Source organism: Panulirus ornatus, chromosome 3, assembly GCF_036320965.1.
Source record: "Panulirus ornatus isolate Po-2019 chromosome 3, ASM3632096v1, whole genome shotgun sequence".
In the NCBI taxonomy this organism is placed as follows: domain Eukaryota; kingdom Metazoa; phylum Arthropoda; class Malacostraca; order Decapoda; family Palinuridae; genus Panulirus; species Panulirus ornatus.
The window spans coordinates 66,325,291-66,344,502 of NC_092226.1; the positions used below are offsets into that span (position 1 = coordinate 66,325,291).

The 19,212-nt window shown below is 43.1% G+C and overlaps 2 protein-coding genes across 2 annotated transcripts in view; one reads left to right on the forward strand and one right to left on the reverse strand.

Moving 5' to 3' along the window:
• LOC139763058 (golgin subfamily A member 5-like) overlaps positions 1–19,212 on the reverse strand; it is a 91,236-nt gene that overhangs the window by 43,753 nt on the left and 28,271 nt on the right. The gene's annotated exons all lie outside the window — the stretch shown is intronic.
• The window catches only part of LOC139763085 (glutamate receptor ionotropic, kainate 1-like), a 43,842-nt gene continuing 25,859 nt past the window's right edge, over positions 1,230–19,212 (forward strand). Inside the window, exons 1-2 of the mRNA XM_071688709.1 lie at positions 1,230–1,652; positions 10,054–10,581. Of these exons, the coding sequence (XP_071544810.1) occupies positions 10,125–10,581 (457 nt within the window). The 5' untranslated portion in view covers positions 1,230–1,652; positions 10,054–10,124. The remainder of the gene's footprint in view (positions 1,653–10,053; positions 10,582–19,212) is intronic.

Consider the following 19,212-nt stretch of genomic DNA (forward strand, 5'->3'; position numbering starts at 1 on the left):
ATGATGTGCTGCTAAATCTATGGTTAATTTTCCATATATACTCTAAAAATGGAGTCGATTGGCCAACAGACAGGCTAGAGACAGTAAGTCGAGTTCCTTAACACGACCCATGATGAACACAAAAAAGGAAAAAGTAAATAAAGAAGAACTTATATGAGCAAATGTAGGAAAATGTATTGAGAACTATCCTCACTGTAAGCCATCATGAACAACATGGTGCTAACTTCACCTGGTGCTATGTAGCTGACCACAAGATATGGGAAGCAATGAAGACCATGAGAACACAATCACATGGTGCAAGGAGGCAAGACATCTTCATTACCTAGAATTGTTATGAATCAATATCTACAATGCCCTGTGTTATCTGTGGTAGTCAACGTAAATCTGTAAGCATTCCATAACCTGTATGTCAGTAATGAACCCAAATGTTTGAGGAAATGCTCTGCAATTTGGTTGAATTCAATGTCAAAGTTCCTACTCAAATGTTTTTGGTTACTCTAACTTCTTGGCAATCAATTTCTATTTCTACGTTACCTAACACATCACGGGCAATTAAGGCGTCCTAGCTTCGTCTCTTCGATGTATATCAAGTGACTGTTATATTTCTCTCGTGTCTCCCCTGATGATGTGATTATTATACGAAAGTGCACTTGGGAACTTATCGTGTTTCATTTTCCCCGTGGACTCATAGGAATATATATATATATATATATATATATATATATATATATATATATATATATATATATATATATATAATATATATATATATATATATATATATATATATATATATATATATATATATATATCCTCAGCACTAATTCTATCAACCAACCCCAGGGTAGACAAACAGCTTGGTTGACTGTGGACCAACTGCTGCAACCAGGATTCGAAGCTATGCGCTCGACCCTTAAGTGACCCGTGTAATACGTCACTGTCAGGAGGAACGCCAACCGATACACCACGGAGGCCCCATAACAACTCAGGCAATGAAAAGTCTAGCTACCTACTAGTACTGAAGTTCGACTTCTTTGACAAACAGTTTGGCAATGCCGTAACAGAACAAACTGGTGAGGTGGCAACAAGACTCTTAACTCTTTAGGGGCGAACTGTCGGATGCCATATTTTCCGGAGGTAATTTATTTGTTCGGTGGAGAAGCGGCTGCGGCTTGGAAAGGAACGGAGAACGCGCGCGTAGTGCGAGCCAGCGGCAGCGCTCAGGGGAGGGCTGATCCCAGAAGGCCGTACAGTGAGCGCCTCGCGTCCCTCCTGGCGAGTGCTAAAACCGCTTGGCCTCACAGATGTACAGTGACTCTTTACCAAAGCGGCAGCTGAGAAATCATTTACAATCTGGCGGTCCTCACGTCTTTAACAATTTAAAAGTTTCAAGTTTACAACGACCAGGACGCTGTCGGGTCCTTTCGAAACCAGCATTTCCGTTATGATCAGGTCACTGGCTGCAAGGGCGCCACGACTCGCTAATTGGACGATCTTCACGATTCAGTGATGGTGGCATCTTCAACTGGAAGTGATTCTATTGCCTAGTGAGGGACCTACGACAGCGAGGGAGCCACGGCTCTCCGTCCTGAGTACATGGAACGCATACTGACGCAGCCTAGCGTGGACACCGACGACTTCGAAGTCTTCAGGTGACTACAGAACCCCTGTCGTATGCTCCGAGCTCCCGTACGTAGTTTTACCGTTTCAAACAAAATATATCCCATTCATAGTATATTAACACAAGGTTTCAGTTAGGTACAATGAACCATAAAAGGCACTGCTCTCTCTCTCTCTCTCTCTCTCTCTCTCTCTCTCTCTCTCTCTCTCTCTCTCTCTCTCTCTCTATCTATCTATCTATCTATCTATCTCACACACACTAAAGTGAGAATTCATCTCTCATTTGCAAAGTTATGGTAGGACGTTACTGTAGCTTAATTTCTTCTAAGCTCACGCAAGACACCCTATCGGAAAATTGGTATAAGAAAGGCTGATGAGAAATCAAATAGCTGTCCCGATACTCTATATCAACAGCTACTATTAGATCATGACCAACTGTGGTCAGTTAGACGTCAGCTGACAATGGGGGGCAAGTCAGTCAGACATTAGCTGACAAGCTGTGGTACGTGTCAGCCTTCAGCTCAGAAATACTGGCAATGTCAGTCAGACTTCAGCTGACAAGTGTCGGCAATTCAGTTAGACTTTAGCTAATAAATTTGTGGCAGGTCAGCCAAACGTCAGCAGACAAGTGGTAGTAAATAATTTAGACGTCAGCTGACAAGTGGTGGCAGGTCAGTTAAACGTCAACTGACAAGTGATAAGTGATGGCAGATCATTTAGACGTCAGCTGACAAGTGGTGGCAGATCAGTCAAACATCAGCTTCTGAAGAGTTTGTCAATTCTACTTTAGGGAACATCTAATCAATGAATACTGACACGCCACTGGCTCTGGGAGTGATCTTATATCCAGTAAGGATGACTAACCATTAATTCTACCATGATCCTACCATACACAACACCACTGCTGAAATGTCTTGGCGGTCAAGCAACATATCTCTTTGAAAGCCAAGATTTTCAAAATCCAGGAGATCTGCTTGCGTGTGTTACAGGCTATCGGCTTGCATATCATCCAGGCTATCTGTTTACTTATGATACAGGCTAAGTGCCTGCTTGTCATCCAGGCCATCTGCTTGCTTGTGTTTCAGGCTGTGTGCTTGCTTCTGATTCATGCTACGTGACAGCGTATAATTCCAGCTGTCTGTCTGCTTTTGATCTACGGTAACTGCTTGCTTGTGATTCAGTTTTTTTGTCTGTTTGCATCTGAGGCTGCTCTGTCTGCTTGCTTGTGAGAGTAATACAACTTCCGAAACTAAAGGTTACACGATTTTTCTCTTCTTCATTGACCGGAAAAGGGGAGTTTCTGGGACGAAGTTATATTCTTCTTCATCAGTCCCATATTCTTCCTTCCAACGGTCCTTGAGTAACAATGCCATGGTAATGACGCCTCACATGACAAAAAGTATCTCTCTAACTTTGCACCGTGTGGCTGAGATTTCAATAATCTAATATTCCATTTCTTGTGCATTGAAGGAGCTATCATTTCCAGCGCGTTTGTAGTGCGGATCTCCTGTATGACGGCTTCGAAGTGACGTGGTTTAAAATCATCTCCACAAGTGTCCATACCTGAGAAATTTTGAGTCTACTTCACCATCTCTGATATATGTAAATTCCCCGTAAGTGTTACCGGACTCCGCCCGCTTGTGGTTATCCTGGGGGTGCAAAGCCACTTTCAGCGAGACAGTATCATCACCTGGTGATAAAAGAACACAGTCTCGTCGAGGAACTTCTCATTACGAGGTCGTCCGTCTCTTTTCCCTGGTACTCGAAGTAGCGCAGCCTAGGCGCCGAAGGAGACCCTTCACTGAAAGGGGTCCTGGAGCTACATAATAATAAAAACAATAATAATAATCTATAGGATAATGCATGCTAATCAGTGATAGTGTAGAAAAAAAATATCTACACGAGTAAAAAAAATATCTACATGACTCAAACGTTGTAAAATCTTTTTTTTGTTGAAAATCTTGAAATGCTTTGATTATATTGGAGTCTTGATATCTTCTGATATTCATGTGACAAGCGAGACCTTAGGGAAAGCTGGCAGAGAAATTAGGGGTACTAAAAGTTTCTACCAATGCTCCCGTGACACATACGTGTCCCATTCTCTAATAACATTTTCGTGCTGGTATCCTTCACATGACAGAGCGAAGCAAAAACCCGCGCGAAGCCAGCTAAGTTAGCGCGGAGGGCGCTATGGTGGCGCGCCGGAGCCGCCGGCGAGCCTAGAAGGCGTGTGACATCTTCGCTAGGTTAGAAATAATAATCATATTAATCTCCTATCCGTAGGTCATTCGCGTTTCAACTTTTAATACTCGTAAGACGCACATCGTATCTATAACTTCTGGCCTGAGAGGGTGGTACCTACGCACGAGTAGGTTTGACGAGGATCTGTCAGTAAGGCGAGCAAGAGCGTAGCCCCTCACCTTAAGAAAAGTGAGTTAACTAATAATTGTCGTGTGAGTTACATACTGTCGGGGTTAGTTATGTGTCAGACGGGGAGGGTGTGTGTGTCAGTGGACTCACTACCAGCATATACGTGAGCCTGACACAAAAAGAGACAGCCACCCGAACCAGAAAAAAAAGAAAGAAAAGTTGACAGCGACTGTTGCGCCGGCTTAAATGCGCCGCCTTCATTACCACGACCAACGACACCCAAGCGTGTGTAGTAGTACCACTTCGGTCGGATGCTGCCTGTTACCTCCTACCTGCTGTGGACGTGATAAGCACAGAGAGTACACTGGAAAAGGTTCGAAAATGTCTCCTCTCTTTTCCTTCGGAACCTAAGCACTGCATCACAATTACACACCATTCCCCAGTTTTAGTTTTCAACTTTCCCAATAACTCTTACAGATTATGCAGCCGGTTTCCAAGTAGATCCCCCACGCGTGTTTGAGCTTGAGAGGTAAAAAGGATTTATCTCTCATTTTTCAAAAAAATTGTGTAACGTCCTCTCTCTCTGCCGTGATAACGTAATTTAGGGACTAACGCATGGTTCAAAACCAAACACAGGGAAATGGTATGATACGCACAAGAATGCTACTTACTTGAAATATTCAACGAAATACACGCCTGAAGAAAAAGCAAACATTCATATTTGTAATTCATCCGAATTTATTTCCATCAATTGTTGAATTCTGCATATCTACATACTTTAACGTTGGTCACAATTCCTTCTTGTTTATTCTGTACTTTTCCACATCATTTACGGGACTATAACAATTCATAACAAAAAAAAAATAAGATAACATTTCCCACAAAGTAAGAGTAATTCGAATTTGTACGTTTTACTACTGCTACTCTAACTGGACTCGAACTAAAATGAAACAACCATAAATAAAGAATAATCTGAATTTTTGTTTTGATTTTCAGTTATCAGTAAGTGCGAACCAAAATACACACACACACACACAAATGTATTCGGGTACGAATGTTTTGAACGTGTGATTTAAAGCACTGTTAATAGCCTAGCCTAGCCTTAATCTATATGAATTACTCCAGGGTTTCGAGGGTTGTGCTGGCTCACTAACACGTTATCACTGACCACTTTTGAGCATTTGGAAGACAAGAGGCGACACACAAAAAGGTACACACTACGTAGTTACATTACATATGCATGTCGTTTAGTATGAGTCAGAGGCAGATTTTTCCCCAACCTGACGTCGTCTCCCGAGCCAATACGTATCGTGCCTTCGGGCACGTACGAGAATTAAAAAAACTGCAGCGAATACGTTAAGTACAGGAGTAGGCTGCACCACACTTGCTTTTTTTTTTTTTCTTCCCCTCACGCTACCCTAAGTCTACTATTATCTCTTCATCTTCCGCTCACATAACTGGGTACCTGTTCTTCCATCATGTGTTACTCAGACTACCTACACAATCGCAAGCTTGAACCATGTCCATGTGAACATTTATCTAGATATCATATCCATGCATAACCCCACACAAGCAGTGCTATCTGCCACTGTTGGTAATGGCTTTAAATTCTTTCCCCCTTTTGGAAATGTGGCGGCCTGGAGTCATTATAAATAAATATTCACGTAAGTAAGGTGATCGTGGGAGTATGTAGAGATTGAGTGTCACCATGGCTGTTCTGTGTTTGTGGAAAGTTTGTGCGAGGATGGTGGGAAGAGGGATCAGTCTGCGGTCTAGCGTGGGTCGCGGTCCTTTGGGAGGGGAGTCAGTTATTGTCTGCTGATGATTCGGCGCTGGTGGTATATGAGTGAGAAACCGGGCGTCCTATAAATGCATCAGTATGTTTGGAAAAAAAAAAAAAATGGAAAAAGTGAAGCGCTTAAGATACCTGGGAGTGGACATGGCAAGGAACTGGAACCACAAGAGTCGAAGTGAGTCATAGGGTGGGTGAGGGGGGGGAGGTCCTGGGAGCACTGAGGAATGTGTGATAAGAGAGGTCATTACATGGGAATGCGAAGATAGACTTGTTTTAAGGGATAGGAATCCCGATGATTTTGAATGGATAAAGAGGCATGGGCTTCAGATTAGAATATACGATAGTGTGAATGTGTTGGAATGAAATGTGAGGACAATATATGGTGTAAAGAGAATTACTCAAATAAGAAATAAAATGGTACGAATAGAGGTAATAAGAAGAGTATGGTTGAGAGGGTGTGTTAAAATCCTTTGGACAATTGGATAATGAGTGAGAATAAGTTGCCGAATAGGATATTGTGAGTCAGAAGTGGAAGGAACAAGGAGAACGGAGAGACTGAACTGGAGATGGAAGGGTGGAGTGAAACCAAGTCCCAAACAAAAGAAGAAAAGGAAAGTCATAAAAAAAGTTATTGAAATTCCCAGGATCTAATCGTTCTTGTTAAAAGCTTATCAAATGGCCCGAGAACTCTCCCTTCGCTCACCAGGACTATAAAAACAATGCCAAGGAAACTGAAAATTTATAGTAAAACACGAATGAAAATCATGACTCAAGCCAAGCAATACTGACGGCGTTGTCGCCCGTCATTTATAAGAATGTCTCTTCGCTCTAGGCTGGCTGCGAGGTTCATCCAATGTTCAATAGTCTAGCAACACGCGAGGTGAGGTGCAGACTGCTGCTTCTGGCCATGAATAATAATAATTTTCACGACCTCGTTACTGTCATCGGCTGAGACGACAGAAGCACAAACTGACTACTTAATTACAACCTTGTCCTGGTTTCGTTACTGGAGTAATCACTGATAGTGGTTCATTCTCGTCTTTTGAAAAGAAAAATAATCACCTTTCTCCATCATCGTTTTTTTTTTTTAAAAAAAAAGAAATATTCTGAATGGTTCAGAGCTCGTCTAGAAATCGCTTCATATTTTCTCGCCTACATTTGCAGATCAAGAGGGAAACATTCCCATGGTAACAGCACTGGTAAGCTGACTTGGTTATGCAATCAGACGGAAGCCATCAAACCACCGACTTCTCTGCCGCAACGGCTTTGCCTGCTAATATGAAATGGAAGTCATAACGAGACGTTTCATTTTTTTTTCTTATACCCACCAAGTATATGACATGACTCTTCACTTCCCTGAAGTTACAGACAATTATTACACGTCGACCTCCGGCTACCTGCCCACGCAGGTTCAAATTTAAAGTTAACGTTAAACTTTCTCTTCGAGGCCAGGGTTGCATCTCAATGTCGTCGAAGGAACTGAGTGATTACTGTCCTTTAGTGGGACAATCTGAGACCACAACTGTCTGGGACTTAGGCAACGTCTGTTAAGGTCGCCATTCCTACAATGTGGCCCAAATCAAGCGTGTCTGCCAGACGTACACATGCGCGTCAGTCAAACCGTTAGTGCTGCGAATTAACTTCACTTTAAAATACATCCAAGACAGTTATCAGACATTCCGCCAGCTGCCCTTCTCAGGTACATTTACATCCAAAAGTCTCTCTTTTACACGCCTATCGATTAATATGTAATCTATTAATGCCTGTTAACCATCTCTCCCACTCATATTATACTTGAGTATATCCCTCTTTTTAAACCAGGTATTCCCAATCACCAGTATTTTTTCGGCACACAACTCTACAAGCTCTTCACAATTTCTATTAATAACTCTGAGAGCCCCATGCGAACCAATTATACCCTCAACTGCCACATTACTCGTCTTCGCATTTAAATCACCCATCACTAATACATCAAAACTGTTGACATACACTTATATGCTCCCATAACAACTGCCTTTCATGATCTGTCTTCTTATGGCCAAGTACATAAGTACCAACAAAGCACCCTCTCGTCATCCACTTTCCAGTTTTACCCACATCAATCTAGAATTCAATTCCTTACATTCTATTACACACTCCCAAAACTCGTTCTTCAATAGTGCTAACCCCCTCCTTAGCTCCTGTCCTTTCACCAAACCCAGACTTTACTCCTAAGAAACCTCCAAACCTTTGAGCTTCGTTTCACTCAGAGAAAGAGCAATCAGGTTTCTTTCCTCAAACATACTACCTATCTCTAATTTTTTCTCATCTTGGTTACATCCACACGTATTCAAACACCCCAGCCTGAGCCTTCGGGGAGGATGAGCACTCCCCGTCTGACTCCTGTTTCCTCTTTTAGAAACTGAAATACATGAAGGGGAGGGTTTCCAGCCCCCACCCCATCCCCCATCCCCGCTCCCTTTAACCGCCTACTACGACACGCAGGAAATACGGTGAAAATGTTTCTCTTACACACACAATATATATATATATATATATATATATATATATATATATATATATATATATATATATATATATACACATATATATGCATATCATTCTCACCCTGAACTTATCGTTCAAAATGGTCTTCAGTATTTCTTAGCGAGGTCAAACGGATGGAGTTAACAGGTGAAATTATTCAGTACGAAACGTCGGCCAGTCACGCAAAACTAACCCTTTTTTCTCTCTCCAACCATGAGACGCGTGGACGCGTCAAGCACTGCGCTACGGCTACAGGGAAAAAATCCCATGCCCCTTACACACACACCTTGGTCGGCGGCGGCGGCACCACCTCCACCCACATCGGATCAACGACATGTAGTGAGATATCCATCACTTTTAAACGTTAACCTTTGACCATATTTTTACTTATCTGATCTCGGTATGGTTAATACGGATCCTTACTGGCGAATGTAATGAATAACAGAGTTTTACATGTCGTAATTTTACAAACCATCGGAAGGTTACACCAGCGTCTCAAATTTTCCTCGGCTTATCGCTAGAACTCGCATTCCAAATTCTTAACACAAGCAGATACGCAGGAACAGTGGGACGACAGCAAATGCAGTACCTAGAGCGTACGCAATGTTTAGACAAACAAGCGTAGGTTACAGAGCGTACATAATGTTTAGACAAACAAGCGTAGGTCACAGAGCGTACATAATGTATATGTGAAGGAGGAGCGGTCGATGGCGAAACGCAAGTGTAGCGGCTTTTGCTCTTCCAAGGGGCGCGTCCTAGTCATCATGACAGCCTCGCTCTGCACCACCAACAGGAGGGTCTTCCCTCACAGTGTAATAAATCGCTGCCACGAGCCGCTACAATCCCACAGTTGACTACCTGTCCCGGTGGCGTTCTGCATCATGAGTTCACACGATAATCTCGCTACGACAACAACTGCTTCATACAGTTTCAACTCACCCATTTCAGCTCTCATATCGTTCTCCTGGACTACAGCAGCTACGTAGCACTAAGTAGCAGTGATGTATGTGAGAGGTGAAGCCATGCCAGCAGGTACGGACGCCTAACCGATTATGTTTGCAGATGATGCACAGGTCATGGGAAAGGTGAAATGCGTGGAAAGACTGACCCCAGACTTGGTATGATGCATGGTCGATGGAATTCAACCCGTATAAAAGCAAATTAACGAGCAAAGGAACACATCAAAAGAAGGACTCAGTACCAGTATTACCTAACGGGAAATAAACTGCAGGAATGTGTGTGTGTGAAAGGAACCTGGGACTTGACATCTTCCCTAACCTTTCGACAGAGTCCCACATGAAGACAACAGCCCCTGCCATATGGCAGAATCTTGTCATATTTGTAGAGACTTCAAAAGATGGGGCCCCCACGAGTGTAGAACTCTCCCCTCACTATAAAAACTAGTAATTACAAACTAGATTTGATGGACTTGATATCATGGCACTACGACATTACCCAGGTTTGTCATATTTGATGAGGTGAGACCATGATATTGTTGCAGCTTATTATGAAAAACATGAATAATTATATGAAATTCATTTCGACATGCAACACCTCGCGAATCCAGTCACCTAAAATCTATTTAATGTGACAGTTCCACAAGGCATAAACCTGCCCCTTAACATATGCCTCCACTCTTTAAAATTACTCCCTGTTACGTTCATACGCATGCAGTTACGTTACATGTAAATGAGATAAGAGGGAGATGAGAGCATTAACATTCTACATCTACTTTGTTTCAGGTACCTGAGAATATTATGAACTGTAAAGTGTGGTGTGGGGAGAGAAGGTTCTACTGGAAAGAAGGTGCAAAATGAAGCTAACAGAAGCCATGGTGATGTTGACCGTCACCTGCGCACAGCTGGCGGGCAACGCGGGTGTGGTGGTGTGGTCGCCCGACGCCTTCAACAGGCCACAGAGGGAAGGCAACGCGGAGCCCAAGGGATCGGATAAATGGTCAGAGAACCGTGAGGGCGGCCGATGGCTGCGAGACGTGCACATGAGGGGAGGAGGCCTCGCTCCTCCTCCCCTCACGAGATGCGTTGGTTGCTGGTGGTGCAAGTCGGGTGGAGCCGTCCACTCCCCGAACGCCTCCGGCGGCGACGCTGGCCAGGGGTTAGTAGTGCGGCGTGCCCGGCAGGTGGTCGCCACCGCCGCCAACGACGCTCAGGGGAAGAGAAGGCTGTACGAGAACCTGGCCCAGCTGACGGTCGACGCCATCAACACCCTCAGCATCAAGTACCTGAGCATCTACAGCGGGAAAGCCGCCGGTACGTACTGTGAATGTTGATCTCCAACTCTCCACTCTCGATATACTTGTATATATATTTACCTCTACGTGCTATACTGCATGCGTCTGTCTTCTGATCTACCAATCATAAATCTGGCTTATTTTTATCTTATTCTTCTGGGTGAAATGAACAAGGATGCTTTGTATTTCTTTCGAGCGGTTACAGGCAAAAAATCCATTCATCCCTGATTACATGGCATTTGTCCTTCGAAAGACCAGCGTATGTTTATGGCTAGACAACGAAAAGCTGCACACGTAAGGAGCATACGCAAGACGCTGGTTACAACCACAAGGAAACTTAAAATACGAAGTGTTAAGCGCTTTCGTATAATTACATTGTCAAGACTGAGTCTCGACACTAAGTATACGAAAATGCCTGTCACCGCGTTTTCCGTTTTCGTGTGGTCAACCTGAACATACACACACACACACACACACCCTCGATGGGGTAAGACGTGTGTCAGTGGCGTTCTCAGGCCGCCTACAGGGCAACATGTCGACCTGAGCTGTCTTTTGACCTACCATTATGCCCCAAGGAAGTCTACCTCCAATGACTTTGATCGTGAAAGAGATGTACAAATTAGAACCCTTTACCAGTGAACTAGTGAGGCCTATGTCGGAGTTCCGGTCGTTAATGTGACCCAAGCTAACCACAGAAGTCGTGACCCACACAGCTGACCACAGGAGTCGTGACCCACCCAGCTGAGCACAGGAGTCGTGACCCACACAGCTGACCACAGGAGTCGTGACCCACCCAGCTGACCACAGGAGTTGTGACCCACACAGCTGACCACAGGAGTCGTGACCCACCCAGCTGACCACAGGAGTTGTGACCCACACAGCTGACCACAGGAGTCGTGACCCACCCAGCTGACCACAGGAGTCGTGACCCACACAGCTGACCACAGGAGTCGTGACCCACCCAACTGACCACAGGAGTCGTGACCCATACAGCTGACTACAGGAACTCCATCAATTTCCTCGAAGGGTCAGAAGGACGACTGCCTGACCGACGTCCGTCACCACAATCACCTTGTACCAACCAGCGCTCGTACAGTTACAAGAATCGTCCGTATCATAACCTCCTACTGTGAACGTCACACGCAATAGGCGAACAAACGCACAGCTAAGCAAGCAAATAGCTTTGTCTCCCCCAGAGTTAAGTGAAAGTCAACTGCTTTATGGCTGTAGCGCAACCAACGTGAACATATAAATCTCTTAATGTCCACCATCGTATACACAATGTTTGTCAACACAATACGACCGCTATTCAACCAATACGTAACCATACAACACTTAACGTTCACCATTCAATACATAGTGCATGTCAACACCAATTCCTCTGTGATGTACCACCACCAGGCTCCTGCTGTGACCCACCAATTACGTGATTCCTCAACTGTGTATTTTCAATAGAATGGCTGCGTGGATTCAGTAAACAGTCCTTTATTTTTCATTCATTTTACACACACACACACACACACACATATATATATATATATATATATATATATATATATATATATATATATATATATATATATATATATATATTTTTTTTTTTTTTTTTTTTATACTTTGTCGCTGTCTCCCGCGTTTGCGAGGTAGCGCAAGGAAACAGACGAAAGAAATGGCCCAACCCCCCCCATACACATGTACATACACACGTCCACACACGCAAATATATATATATATATATATATATATATATATATATTTTTTTTTTTTTTTTTTTTTTCAAACTATTCGCCATTTCCCGCATTAGCGAGGTAGCGTTAAGAACAGAGGACTGGGCCTTTGAGGGAATATCCTCTCCTGGCCCCCTTCTCTGTTACTTCTTTTGGAAAATTAAAAAAAAAGAGAGGGGAGGATTTCCAGCCCCCCGCTCCCTCCCCTTTTAGTCGCCTTCTACGACACGCGGGGAATACGTGGGAAGTATTCTTAATCCCCTATCCCCAGGGATATATATATATATATATATATATTATTCGTTATTCAAAGTAACCGCCGCCACCCGCGTTAGCAAGGTAGAGCTAGGAAACAAATGAGGAATGGCCCAACCCACCCACACAACACATGTATATACATAAACGCCCACACACGCACATATACATACATATACATTTCAACGTATACATATATATATTTGCTGCCTTCATCCACTCCCGTCGCCACCCCACCACACACGAAATAGCATTCCCCCTCCCCCCTTCAGTGAGGCAGCGTCAGGAACAGACAAAAAAGGCCACATTCGTTCACACTCAGTCTCTAGCTGTCATATGTAATGCACATGGTGTGAGGTGGTTAGATCGAGTAAGTAATGAAAGGATAAGAGAGATGTGTGGTAATAAAAAGTGTGGCTGAGAGAGCAGAAGAGGGTGTATTAAAATGGTTTGATCACATTAAGAGAATGAGTGAGGAAAGACTGACCAAGTGGGTATATGTGTCAGAGGTGGAGGGAACAAGGAGAAGTGGGAGACCAAATTGGAGGAGGAAGGATGAAGTGAAAAAGATTTTGAGTGATCGGGGCCTGAACATACACGACGGTGAAAGACTTGCAAAGACCAGAGTGAATTGGAACGATGTGGTATACAGGGGTCGACGTGCCGCCAATGGACTGAACCAGGGGATGTGAAACGTCCGGGGTAAAACATGGTAAGGTCTGTAGGGCCTGGATGTGGATAGGGAGCTGTGGTTTCGTTGCATTACACATGACAGCTAGATAACGTAAGTGAGCGGATGCTGTCTCTTCGTCTGTTCCTCACTAACGCAGGAAATGGCGATCAAGAAGGAACAGAGAAGGGGGCCAAGTGAGGATATCCCCTCAAAGGCTCAGTCCTCTGTTCTTAACGCTACCTCGCTAACGCGGGAAATAGTGAATAGTATGATATATATATATATATATATATATATATATATATATATATATATATATATATATATATATATATATATATACAGGGTGTCCCAAAAAATGTACTCACTTTTTGACACCCTGTAACTCGGATATTTTTTTTTCAGATCTGAAAAAAGAAAAAAATTCAGTGAGTCATAGGGTGTCAAAAAGCGAGTAAATCTATTTGGGACATCCTGTATTTCCTCCCCGTAACTCTCTCCAACGAGCTCCTTTAGCGCACTGGAAGCTTGTCCACCGGGTGTGTGTGGTGATGTGTGTTTGCAGCGTGGCGTGTGTGTGCTGGGGGTATTAAAGAGTAGGTGCACACCGTCTTCCGAACGGAAGGTGTATCTTGGAGATGGCAAATCCTGGGATTTGTGGAGTCGGTGTTTGAAGCCTTGCAGGGATGAACGGTGTCCAAAACGCAAACGAGAGTAATTCTTATTTGTCTGGTGAGTGTAGTTCCAGATGGGGGTATGGGTGGTGTGCAAAACGCAAACGAGAGTAATTCGTACATGTCTGGTGCGTGTAGCTTCAGATGGGAGTATGGTAGCGTGGTGGTATAATTGAAGACTGGGTTTTGAGGGCAGTAACTTTAATTCTTGTCGAGCCATTACTCTGTGCATGTTTTGTCAACGTCAAATATATTGGCGGGTAGGGGGGGATGATGTGTGACTATAAGTTGCTAAAATATGAAGCAGGGGGGACTTTGTTTTTTTTTTTTTTTGGCGTCAAACTGAGGGTCGTTAGTTGACTGTGGGCGTGGTGTGGACGGCAGGGGGGTGTCTGGCGTTGTTGCTAAGAACTGAGCGCCAAGCATTTTCAAGTGAGGACTGCGTGTATCCTGGAAATGTTAATGTATCGTTGTCCAGGTATGGAATGTTTGTGGTTGCTAGGGAGCACAGTAATTTGCCCCGAGAACCATGTTTTGCAATGGCTTGTTGTTATGCTTTCCTCCTAGACCAAGCGAGCAGGCAAAGCGTAGTGTTGATACACTATACCAGTGTGATTGCCAGGACGTGACAATGAAGCAATCGGGACAAAGCAATCCAATGAAGGCGCACGCGACAGTAGCCTGCAACATGACCTGTACACCTGTCACAGCAGAGGAGTTAGGGCAGGTTTGCAGTATCTGGCTCCTTCAATGCTCCCACGGATGGAGATCGGATCGCAAGCGAGTTGTATACCCCAAAATTAACGTGTGTGTTTACTGTTTCTGGTGTAAACTGTTGAGTGAGAACCTGACCCAGCTGTGTTCTGATGAGCTGCATGACTGGAAGCTCAGCCAGCTGTCTTTTGATGAGCTGGAAGCATTATAAGAAACGAGGCTACATGCACAGACGAGGCAGTGCATGTAGGAGTTGCAAATACGACGAGTTTCATAAACACCAACCGATGCTTCACAGCTGTCTTAAATGCAGTTGGAGATTCGCCGATGAAGGAAAAGAATTCATCTAGTTCTCAAATGACTGAAATTTAGCTCCGCGAGGGAAGGGAAATCACGAAAAAACGTAGCGATAATGGGAATATCTGAGACATATCCAGGACATGGAGACTCCTCAACGCTATTCAGAAAATAACATACAAAATGGATGCATTAAAGTCATCTCAAATCATACGTCTGAGAAATAAAAAATCTTTTTGTTCAGCTTAAAACGCCGAAATGCTATTCTTTCGTCCTTGCCTGCACCTTAGACACAAGCCACCAAGGAAAAATGGCACACATTCCTATAATCATCAGTACAGAAGAGAGTGAACCTATGAGGGAAGAGGAACTGATAGGGACCATAAATGAAGACGACTCGTACCGCTGGACTGACAGAGTCTCCTCTTAAACAGCTCTGAACATACTATTAAGTAACTTAAGTTAAGCGTGCGAAAATGGTGCCATCACGAAGGGAAAAAAATACTAGTTTCCACAAGATACTTTATATATACCTTCACCTGAATGGTATTTCTCCTCCCGGTGAATGTCAAATCATCAACGTACCAGATCGTGACGATACAGTCAAGTCTTGCATAGTAGCTTCAACTTATTTCGGATATTCACAAAGAATTCCGAGTGTCTCTGCGGCCTCAACCACAGGACGAACAGTTCTAACATAAATGAGTGACGCGTGTGGTGTGAATGCCACTTTAATATCCTTGAGAGAGGCACAGCGGTAGTATAAACGTTGTTAGTTTCAAGGCCTCAGTAATCTATAGAGCAAATACTAAACAACTGAAAGTCCTTCTGAGAGTGCAGCTCGGGCTGTGGCCACTGGTGTTTTGTCTGCGCTACAATCATTAACATTCAACTCTTAACACAACTTCTGGGTATGTCATCCTGTTGCAAATAAATAAAATCGGCAAACATATTCGCAATGTGGATATGGAGCTACATGTTACAGTGGCACTGACGAAAGGCGTCCATGAACACATGACCGAGTACAGAGATCATGGCTTTGAAAAGCAGGTATTTGAAGTAGCCCACAACATGGCTGGAACATCTGATGATCCTCCTGGGATAAAAGATTTCCAGAGTAGCGCGTGAGGAGGTTACGCACACCTTGCCAGGATGCACCGTCAGCTGGGCCTATAATAACCGATGCAAAAGACAAAATCCCGTTTTCAGTGATTGACCACAAGAAGCAACTGCTCAACTTCGCCTTCAGGGAGACATTCCACGTAGTTGCTGACCGCGATAATGAGTTCAACTTGGTTATACGATAAACAATAAGAAAAAAATTGAACAACTGTGATGACCCTTCAACGTATTCGTAAGTCTCAAGTTCAAGATATTTACGCGTAACACTCCGTGTATTTCTCAGTGTACTGTGCCTGCTACAGAGGCGTCTCCCGAGGGGCCATTTCCAGGGCTGAAAATGCTGGAATCAACGCATCTACGCATCTTCCGTGTCAAATTAACGCCTTGTTCGACTAGCACTCACGTCAAACTGAACTCGAAAATGATCTAGGATACATAAAGTGGTGGTGGTCGAAGACTTCGCTTCCGAGAAGGCAAGAAAGGTTTCATCAAGCAACTACAGACGTCTCGGTCCTTTAATCAAGGCAACACTCATTCATCAATACACTGGACACCAGCTTTTGACCTGTCTTCTTTTTCGTCTTGGTATCTGCATAAGTACAAGCTTTATATATATATATATATATATATATATATATATATATATATATATATATATATATATATATATATATATATATATATATATATTCCTATGAGTCCACGGGGAAAATGAAACATAATGCTTCATTTTCCCCGTGGACTCACAGGAATATCTTGATCGCGCAAAATTGTGATCCTTTCCAATATATATATATATATATATATATATATATATATATATATATATATATATATATATATATATATATTCATATATTTTCTTTCTTTTAAACTATCCGCCATTTCCCGCATTAGCGAGGTAGCGTTAAGAACAGAGGACTGGGCCTTTGTGGAATATCCTCACCTGGCTCCCCTCTGTTCCTTCTTTTGGAAAATTAAAAAAAAGAAAAAAAAAAAAAAACGAGAGGGGAGGATTTCCAGCCTCCCGCTCCCTCCCCTTTTAGTCGCCTTCTACGACACGCAGGGAATACGTGGGAAGTATTCTTCATCCCCTATCCCCAGGGATAATATATATTTACTTATATATATATATATATATATATATATATATATATATATATATATATATATATATATATATATATATATATATATAAAAGTAAATATAAAGCTTGTACTGCCCGACTGGCCAACAGGTCATCCAGCCTATATGGGAGACACATATAGACTCTTACCCTGGGCCGCATGAACCCTTAAGACTACCGCTGATGTTATTGCTTCTGTGACAGAATTACTGACAAAAAAAGGCCATGATTCAGTCACCTACAACGTAAATAATTGACGATAAACATTTCCAGGAAGCTTGGAGTAAAATGTAGAGGGTTGTGTTCATAGATGATCAATCAAATTTAATATTAGCATATATATATATATATATATATATATATATATATATATATATATATATATACACACACAAACCAGACGGCGTAGCGTGTTGTCTGCGTCTTTGGCGCCCCGACTCAGCCCAAAACACAAGAACCTAACTTAAACTTAAAACGTTACGGAATGGTTTGTTGGCTGACTGCGCTATAGCCTATCATGCCGAGAGCCAGGGGTCATTTGGGTCGCTAACGTCACGCTACAAACCACCAATCGAGATATCTTGAACACTTTCTTACAGGTGTTCCAAGATAGCTCTTGCGATTATACACGCGACCATTACAGATAATGCCTTTGTTAGAAAGTCCCGATCCTTCTCTACGAAAACGGTCAGCATTTTCGTTAAAAATTTCGAAATGCTCGGTCGAGATATTCATTCTTACGAAATGGACACAAACCAACTTACCCTAACCTAACCGTTTATGGGAGAAAATCACTTTGGTGATAATATAAGTGAATCTCTCTCTCTCTCTCTCTCTCTCTCTCTCTCTCTCTCTCTCTCTCTCTCTCTCTCTCTCTCTCTCTCTACACACACACACACACACACCCACAACCCAACCTATAAAAACAGAGCAAAAATCATAAACACACAAGGGGAAACACAAGACCCAAACAACGCCACGGAAACCAATACGCGTCCTGGACGCACGTTGATATGTACGCAGTCCGGCAGTTAATGTTTTTAAAAGTATGAACGCAGCGTGAAATTAGATGGACAGATAATCGAAGACTTGCCCCCCTCCCCGTCGTCCCGCCTCGCCTGGCTTTTGTAGCCCGGTGCATGACACTGCAACCTACCTTTACCTACCACTCCGACAGGCAGAAGGTAAACTTACTGGCAAACATACGAAACCAAGCGAATAAAAAGGAAAGTACACTGCATAACGAGTCCACGGTAAATATTTCTCCACAGAGTCCTTATTCTAACTGCATGTCTTCAGCCATTACATCAAAAATTCAACTCACAAACTTTGAAATGCATCGTGAAACCTCACGTGTGTGACTTCGGTGAATTACACATGACAGCTAGAGACTCTGTCTGTGTGTGTGTGTGTGTGTGTGTGTGTGTGTGTTTGTGTGTGTGTGTTTGTGTGTGTGTGTGTGTGTGTGTGTGTGTGTGTGTGTGTGTGTGTAGTCTTCACTCCATGCTTTTGAACCTAAAAACTGCATGGTATATTACCTTTCTATATAGACCTATATACAGAATTACATCATGAATAAAGAGGTTTATCTTATCCCCTTTTTGAAGGACTTCATAAAAGCCTCACGAAGTCATGCTCCCTAATGGTCCATGGGCGTAATATTGCCTATACACTTTTCACTTATTCATCTATAATTGCCTCAATACCTCTTTCTGAGAAAGGGTCACTGGAGTTGCCTGGACTTCCTTTTCAGAGGTTCCAGCAGCCTAAACTGTGCTACTTCCAGTGGCAGGGAAATGACATGGCTACTTTTTGAAGTATGAAGTTCTTTGACGAGACTGTTACTCCATGCGATACAGCCTCGCCAAATGTGATTTTCTTTTTTTTTCCCCTACTCGCAGTGGAACCTCATGTAGGCGTAGTCCGGTAACACCTACACTCTTTATCTATCGACAGCAACCTGCAGGGGTAACCACCACGCGTCTATCCTATCAATTCAGTGATAGGAACAGGTGTGCCTTGTCCTGTTCTATTTCAGAAAGCCTAGCCGAAAAAAATCGA